This window comes from Bos javanicus, chromosome 25, assembly GCF_032452875.1.
Source record: "Bos javanicus breed banteng chromosome 25, ARS-OSU_banteng_1.0, whole genome shotgun sequence".
Taxonomy (NCBI): Eukaryota; Metazoa; Chordata; class Mammalia; order Artiodactyla; family Bovidae; genus Bos; species Bos javanicus.
Window position 1 is genome coordinate 34,258,330 of NC_083892.1, and position 8,627 is coordinate 34,266,956.

Below are 8,627 nucleotides of genomic sequence, written 5' to 3' on the forward strand. Positions count from 1 at the left end.
TGCCTGTCTTTCCATGCTTCCAGCAGATAAAAGATCCCAAGTCAGCCTCTTAGAAAGGTCTGGAAAGTAAGAGAGGTCAAACGATAAGGTCTCAGGGAGGGAGGATGGGGTGGGGCAGGGGTGGGGAGCCCTGTCCCCAGCACAGGGGTAGAAAGGAAGGACGTGTCTAGGGGTGCAGCCAGCGCAATAAGGAGGGCCCAGTGAGGGCCTGGACTTAGTGGCTAACCCAGCTCGATGTCAGAAGGCAAGAAAGGATTCCCTGCCTTCTGTCGGGATCAAGGGAAGTTCCCTCCTCCCACCAGCTCACCCACACAATGTTTGTGGTGCCCTTAAGTTTTGCCAAATGGGATTTCTTTGGAAGGAATGATGCTAACGCTGAAACTCCAGTACTTTGGCCACCTCATGCGAAGAGTTGACTCATTGGAAAAGACTCTGATGCTGGGAGGGATTGGGGGCAGGAGGAGAAGGGGACGACAGAGGATGAGATGGCTGGATGGCATCACCGACTCGATGGACGTGAGTCTGGGTGAACTCCAGGAGTTGGTGATGGACAGGGAGGCCTGGCGTGCTGCGATTCGTGGGGTCACAAAGAGTCGGACACGACTGAGCGACTGAACTGAACTGAACTGAAGGTGTATGTGTCAGGCATTTGTGTGGCTGAGGGCTGTGTGGGCATGATGGGCCCTGGGACAGGCTGTGGAGTTGGAGATTTCAGGGACAGGAAGTAGGAGGCCCCTGGCTTCAGGAAGAGGAGCGTGGAGAAGAGAGGAGAGGTTTGAATGAAGGGATGTGTGAGTGTTTGGCTCTGTGGGAGCAGAGCAACGACATGACCGTCCATCCACCCAGAAAAACCTCTTGTAACACCTGTGTGACTTCTAGGCTGCCAAGGCCAGGACCATGTTTGGGATCCAAATAACATTCTTTTTTTTTTTTTGCCGCACTGTGAGGCATGTGGGATCTTGATTCCCTGACCGGGAATCAAACCTGTGCGAGTGGACCACCAGGGAAGTCCACCAAATGCCATTCTTGACACAAGCCTCAAGGCTGGCTAACCTTGACCAATTTGGGTTACATTCTTCTTTCTTTTTTTTTTTAAATACAAAAATCAGTCTTCAAAGAGCTACTTAGTGGGTGCTCTGCTGGAGTTTGTGCCTGAAAATCTCACCTTGTAGCTGTGATCTTGCCCAGTCTGTTTCATGTGTCAAAACCACTTTTCTCCCTGGAAGAGGAGGTGTTGGTGTGTGAGTGTCCAACTGTCTAGCAATGGTGACTGCGCGGAAGACCACAGTCGTGGGCCAGGCCTCCTGTCAGGAGCTTCATAGCCAGACTCATACTTAATCCTCTCCTCAAAGCTGGGCTATTCTTTTCCCGGTTGTATAGATAAGGACCCAGAGGCTCAGTGAGCGTGGTCATGCCTGGATTCAGACCTGTCTGTGTGAATCCAAAGCTCATGTCACATCTTTAATGCTCTGCCATCCCAGCCCTGGCCTCCCTTGCTCTGGGCAGGAAAAGGATGAGCCTGGCAAAACTAGGCTCCATCTGGGAGGGGCGCTGTCTGAGCCAGCGCAGGAATGAAAAATGCAAGATGTGGGGCCATCACCCTGGACCTGGGCCTTTGGAGGGTCCGTTTCTGGGCGTGTCCAGTAAAAAAACAAATTTGGACAACATCAGGACTTCAGGGAATTGTCATAACCGTCCTATAAGATAATTAGGATTCCCCTGTTGAAAAAAGAGGCTCAGAGAGGGAGCGAGTGTGACAAGCACTGGGTCACACAGCGACTCAGGGACAGTGCATAATTAGGGCACATGTGCAGCTTCAAAGCTCCCACCCTTGCCTTAAGCCCAGCAGCCTTTAAGGACAAAGCACCCGCTTGTCCAAGTGCCCTCCGAGAGCAAACGTCGGTGGCAGAAGATGGCTGGGGGCTCCTGAGCCCGGGAGCGGGGACCAGATGCCGCGGTCCCTGCGGAGTGAAGGGGAGAGCGCGGCAAGATGGATGGGGAGCCCCGGAGGCGGGCAGGGTGCCGAGGCCGGCGCCCGCTGCCACTGGGCAGTGATTGATGACAGCCCGGCAGCGGGAGAAGAGCCGCCAGGCCTCCGGAGGCGGCGGAGAGAAGGAAGAGAGGCTATGAATATTTCAGAGAGGCAGCGGGGCTGGAGGGAGGACCGGGCCGGGGAGAGGCGGGGAGGGGGCGAGGGGACCGCGGGATTAAGGAAGGACAGATATCAGAGACCGGGGAGCTCAGAGAGGGGGAAGGGTCTCAAAGAGAGAGCGGGGCTCGGCGGCGGAAAAGGGGTGCTGCGGAGGGGAAAGGGGCTTGGGACGAGGCCTCTGGGGTTAAGGGTGCAGGGGGGCTCAATGAGGGGGACTGAGGCGCAATGAAGGGGACCGAGGGGCAAAGAATCCGTGTCGGGAGGGGCCTCAGCGAGGGGAGGGGCCTCACTGAGGAGGAGGGGGCGCCCAGAGGGTGAGAACCTAGAAGAGGGGGCTAAGTGAGGGGGGAGGGCTCGGTGCTCCTCTTTCTCTTCTGCAAAATAGGGCACGGTTGGTTGGTTGAGGATGGGGACAAAATAGAGCAGCGCTGAGGCTGGCGCCCTGTGAGGGAGGCTCCCGGTGTGGTTCCCCAGATTCCCCCCCCCCCATGACCTTCGAGGGGTCGGGGCCATCCCCACCTCGCCGCCCGGGTCAGCGGGAAGGCGCGGCCGCCGGGCAGCAGATGCTGAGCGTCCTTGTCGCCGGCAGCGTGGCGGAGACCCCGCGGCTGATCGAGGGCGCCGAGCTGGGCCTGGAGTACGCGCCCTTCGACGAGGACGACGGCCCGGTGGACTGCGACTGCCCCGCCTCCTGCTACCGCGGACACCGGGGGGACAGGTCAGCGCCCGCCGCGGCGGGGGGTAGGGGGTGGGGGGGGGGGCCGCGGGGGCCGCCCCTCCCCCGTCACCTCTGCCCTCACCCCCCGCCCCGCCCCACCCCGCCCCCCTTCTCACCCAGGACCAAGCACTGGTCCAGCAGTTCCGCGTCGCCCCCTCCCAAGAAGAAGAAGAAAAAGAAAGGCGGCCACCGGAGAAGCCGGTGAGAGCCGCACCCCCCCCCACCCCCACCCCCCGGGCTGGAGGCGTCGGGAAGGGAAGGGCGCGGGGCCCCAGGTGCCCATCCCCGGGCAGGCAGGGCTCTGACACCCCGCACTGTGGGCCTCGCCCCTCAATGAGCCCCTCCCCTTCACCAGACCCTTTCCCCCACTGAGTCCCCCCTCCCCACCCCAATGTCCAGCCACCCCCGAACTGCACAGGCCTACGACCCAGCCTCACACCTCGGACCATCTGCTCTTGGTCCCCAGCACCCTTCAGCAGGGGTCCTGCACTCCTCCCCAACACCTCCCCCCCCCCGCCCTCCCCCTCCCCCCTGCAAGTGCCAGCGGCAGGGGAAGAGGGGCTTGGCTGGGGTCACCTATGGCTCCCCATCTCTACACTCGCCTTCTCCCCTGTCCTAAGTAAGGCCATGGCAAATGTCTGGAGCCCCACACTAATCCCATCCAATTGTCTGTCTCCCCTTCTTTCTGCCCCACCCTCAGCAAAAAGAGGAGACTAGACTCTGAGTGCAGGTCAGTGATGAGGGTGGGGCAGGGAGGGTCCAGCTGGGCGGGGAGAGGATGTCTTTGGGTGGGAGAGGGTCCAGAGCCATCCCCCAGAGGCTGGAGGCTTGCACCTCAGGGCCTGGGCACCAGCCCACATGCCAGCGCTTCCCCGCAGAGGCCAGAAATACCATCACTGGAGCCTCTAATCTTTGGGTTTGAAACAGTCCTGGCTCACAGTGCCTAGGAGCCTGGAAAGGTGACGAGGGGACAACGCAGGCAGCTCCATCAACCTCTCTCAGAGACCTAGTGGACCCTCAGGGCCTTGATTCGCTGTAGGATGGCAGTTGGCTTGAAGCCCTGGAATCCCCTTTCCAACTTCAAGGCCCCAGGTTCCTGGGCTTTCCCAGCCATCTCCACCACCATGCCACCCCCACCCATCCCGGGGCCCCAGTTCACTATACACACCCACCCATGCCTGTCACTATGTCCGCAGCTGTGGGAGCTCCTCACCCCTTCGCAAGAAGAAGAAGAGTGTGAAGAAACACCGCCGAGACAGGTACCCTCTGTCCCCAGGGGCCTCCGCTCACTTCCGTGGGACCGCCCCCCACCATGACCAAGGCTGTGCGTGGGCTCAAGAGAACCCTTCTGTGGCCCTACAGGTCTGAATCTGGGTCCCGGAGGAAGAGGCGGCACAGGTGAGTGGCGCCCCATGGAGGTGGAACAGGAGGACATGGACAGAGGCCAGTGGCTGCCCTGCAGGGCCCGAGGAAGCCACGATGGGAGGAGCGTTGCCAGGGTCCTGTCCGCTTCATCTTCCCACACCAGGGACTCCTCCCCAGAGCCAGACAGAGTGCTGGAGGGTGGGGGAGGAGGAAGGCCATCACAACTCTCATTTGCCCCATGAGTCAGCCTTGCCTTGGGAGCCCCAAGAATGTCCAGACAACACAGTATATCGATCCAGTGTCCAAGGGATATATCTGTGGAGGTGCCAGTCGGGAAGACAGAAACATAAGGACCCCAAATTCGCAGAGAAAGGGCCTGCAGGCAAAAGGATCTCCTTGAAGTAGAAAGGCTCAGTGAGTAGGAGATAGGGCAAGCAGGCTGTGCCTACATGTGAAGTTTCTGGGGGGCCGGTGCCAATCCCCAACAGGCCTAATTGCCAGAATGTGAAACCTCCACTCTGTGGGGCTTGGAACCAGAAAGGGGCTCTGAGCACGACAGCAGGACAGTGACTTTTTCAGGACGGATTGCAGAGAAGGAGGCGTAAGGCCAGAACCCAGGTAGAGGCAGGCATGTGGAAAGTGGAAGAAAACTCAGCGTGGAGGACAGCAGGCTGTGGGGCAGTCACATCCCCACTGTTGGCATTGGAGCCAGACCCACCACCCCCCAGCACCCCTGAGGAGGGGCAGAGTTCTCAGTTCCATTTCCAGCAGTGAGCATTTGCCCATGGCCATACCTTAATCCCAGAGCTTCCCCAGTAGTTCAGCGGTAAAACAATCTGCCTGTATTGCAGGAAATGCAGAGATGTGGATTCGATCCCTGGGTTGGGAAGATCCCCTGGAGAAGGAAATGGCAACCCACTCCAGTCTTCTTGCCTAGAACATTCCATGGACAAAGGAGCTGGTGGGCTATAGTCCACGGGATCACAAAATAGTGGGACATGACTGAGCGACTAAACAATACCACCACCTAATCCTGGCTCTCCCAATCCCCCGGTTTCCCATCTCCCCCCTCCCCTGCCCTGCTCCAGTCGTTCTGGGCCAATGGGGGCCCCTCCTGCCCCTCAGTGGTCAGCATCAGCTTGCATAGATCCTCTGTCCCATTCCCGTCAGTCCTGGGAAGGACCTAGAGATGAGCTGGAGCCAGACCCGCTCCCCATGGGGAGCCTGAGGCCCAAAGCAGGCAGCCTGGGTTCTAGAACCCAAACCTCTAGAATCCTGGGCCTGCCCCCGACCCACTCTGCTCTGAGGTGAAACACATTCTGGCATTTCTTAGCATCACCTTGTTTCTGGTCAGAAGGAGGCATCTGTTCAGGGCTAGAGGGATTGAGCAGGAGTCTGGTGACATCAAGGAGAGTGGGGCTGAGAGACCAAAGGGTAAGACCTTAGAAGCCTGAGCAGAAGCTTCTTGGTCCATCTTGGTCCATCTCAGTCAAAGGCAGAAGGAGCTGGGCTGAGGGGCTCATCCCAGACAGCAGGATGAGATGGAACAGGAGCCAGAAGAGTAATCCCAAAGCAGGAAGATCATTAAGCCCAGGGGAAAGCATTTCTTTCCTAAGCACCAGGCCTGGACCACATAAGACAGAGGGGCAGGAGGCCTGGACTCTGCCCTAGAGAGCCCCGTCTGAGGGAACCCGAGGCCCAGGGGACACAGATGAGGTCTGGAGGGGCCACCCTCACCATGGTGACTCATCAGAGGGGTCTCTCCCAAGACCAATGTCAGACGGAAAGGGCAGGTCACCCCTCCTTCTGGGGCCGTGGTCACATCTCCTATGGCACTCCTGGGGAACAGAAGTGGGGCCCAGATGCAAGGTGATCCAGGCCAGGACTTACAGGAGAAGGAGGGAAGAAGGCCTGGCAGAGTAACAGGGATCAAAGCAGTGGGGTGGGGTGGGCAGGTCCACACCAGCCCAAGAGAGGAGCACACCTCAGGACCACACCTGGACACAGCCCAGGGCCCCCAGGCCCCACCCTCCCCAGGCCAGCTCCGGGCTCAGGCTGTGCTGTCATGGTAGTCTTTGCTTTCTGTAGATCTCGAAGCCCCAAGAACAAACGAAAAGAAAAGAACAAAGAGAGGAAAAGGTGAGTACCCTCTCCCACTCTCCAGACCCTCAGCACGCACTCCCATCCCCCTCAAAAAAACCCCCTGGCCTTCTGGAATCACAGAATCAGGCCCCTTGAAGATAGCTCATTTTTGTCCCTGCTGCCCAGATGGAAAAATTCAGACCCAGAGAGGAAGCGGAGAGTGCCCCCTCTCCGCCCCCAGCGCAGTCATAATACCAGCTGAGGGCCGAGTGAGATCCTGGGAGGCTGGGATTGCCTAGAGAGAAGGACGCCTTTTTCCTAATACTGACAAATGACCCACATGGACTAGCTCTGTACCCAGGATGGGCACGGCTTGTGTTATTTTTGTAGGAGACTATGTGGGGGGAGGTATGGGGGCCATGGGAGGAGAGGGAGGCTTTGGAGGTGGAGGTTATGGGAGGGGAGAGTATGGGGGTGCCCCCCATGGGCTATGGGGGCAGGGGTAAACTACATGAGGGATGGAAGCAGGGGCTTCCATCAGGCCTTCACAGGGATCCCCCAGGGAGATGGGGCAGAACGTGAGGGCAGCCGATTTCTCTCCCAGGCCGCACACAGAGTCCCCAGGCCGCAGGTCCCATCGTCACAGCAGCGGCAGCTCCCACAGCCCCTCCCTGTCCTCCCATTACAGTAATTCCAGATCACCCAGCAGGTAGGTGCCAGGCTACCAGGGGGCTCTCAGGGGTGGCCGAGCTCGCTTTCTGCTGGAGAGAGGGTGCCTGCAGTCCCCAAGGCTGGTTAGTGGCGCTGGTGGACAGACAGGAACAGCTCAGTGGGTAAATTTACTAGGACAGCTGTGCTGAGCACATGCGAGGTCGCTTCCGTCCTCTCCAACTTTTTGTGACCCCATGGACTATAGCTTCGCTATATCCCCACCAGGCTTCTCTGTCCATGGGATTCTCCAGGCAAGGAGACTGGAGTGGGTTGCCATGGCCTCCTCCAGGGGATCTTCCCCACCCAGGGATCGAACGAACCCTCACCTTTTACATCTGCAGCTTCGGCGGGCAGGTTCTTTACCCCCAGCGCCACCTGGGACCGTGGTACTGCCCTTGCCCAAAGGCGCCCCCAACTGTGATTGGGGACCAAGGCAATGTGAGGGCTGGCAACTTGCTCTCTCCCTGGAAGGGTTTCCTGGCGAAGGAAGGGGGCAGGGGAGGGAGTGGGGGAGGAAGGAGGGAGGGGCGGGAGCTTGCAGACCGGGCGTCCCACGCCGGCTCCCCCCATGCAGGCTAAGCCCCAAGCACCGAGACGACGGGCGGAAGACGGGTAGCCAGCGGTCCAGCGGGAGCCGGTCGCCGTCCCCATCCGGCGGTAGCGGATGGGGGTCGCCCCAGCAGAACGGCGGCAGCAGGCAGCGGAGCGGAGCGCACGGGGGCCGCCCGGGCTCGGCGCAGAGCCCGCTCGATGTACGTACGCTCGGCTTTGCGGAGGGTTCCCGCGCCGCGCGGGCTGCGCCGAGCGGGGTCGGGGGCGGAGCGGGGTCGCGCCGGGTCGCCGCGGGGTAGGGGCCAGTGAGTGCGAGGGGGCCGGCCGCTCCCCGCTCCCCGGGGCCCTGCCCGCACCAGAGCGGCCAGGAAGGCCGGGTGGTTTCGCCCAGTTGGCCTTAGTGTCAGGGTGAGGGGAGTCTGCACCCCTGACCTTGGTACACTGAAGGCCAGAGCAGGCTGACCACTGGGGCATCAGCCAGTTGGGTAACGAGCTGAAAAGGAACCCAGGCCTTCGCCCCGCTGGGGGGTAGGAGGGGGCGTGGACTGTGGTAGGGGTCGCAGTTGGGATACAAGGTTCAAGAATCAGGACCGCCCCCCCCCCTACCCCCCGGGCGTCATTGGCGCCCTGAGTCTCCCTCTCCCCACCGATTCCTTTCCTCCTCTGGAGAGCCCTTCCTTCCTCAGCCCCCTCACAGCCCCTCTCCCTCTCTCAGATCCCTCCCTCGTCTGTCCCCTTGCATTTCTGCAGTCCCTGCTCCAAGGAAAACCTGTCCTTTGGGGGCATTGCTTAGACAGGGGTCTCAAACCTGCAGCTTCACTTCCCTCGGCCCATCCTTCCTAAGGCACCTCCCCACACACACGGCTCCCTCAGAGGTGCTGTCCCCACCCAACCTCTAGGAGGCGCACAGACTCCGGGAGACCCATGGGCGGTGTGGTGACTGGTGAAGAAGCCTTTCCTGGGTGGATGGGCTGGGCCAGGGTGGGAGGCTCTCCCAGGTCCCCCCAGAGGCCCACATCCCCTTTTGTCTGTCCATCTTAGAGTCCA

The 8,627-nt window shown here is 60.3% G+C and overlaps 1 protein-coding gene across 1 annotated transcript in view; it reads left to right on the plus strand.

Moving 5' to 3' along the window:
* SRRM3 (serine/arginine repetitive matrix 3) overlaps positions 1-8,627 on the plus strand; it is a 53,843-nt gene that overhangs the window by 31,742 nt on the left and 13,474 nt on the right. Inside the window, 8 exon segments of the mRNA XM_061402013.1 lie at positions 2,742-2,870; positions 2,991-3,071; positions 3,571-3,600; positions 4,067-4,129; positions 4,233-4,268; positions 6,324-6,374; positions 6,922-7,026; positions 7,603-7,780. Of these exon segments, the coding sequence (XP_061257997.1) occupies positions 2,742-2,870; positions 2,991-3,071; positions 3,571-3,600; positions 4,067-4,129; positions 4,233-4,268; positions 6,324-6,374; positions 6,922-7,026; positions 7,603-7,780 (673 nt within the window).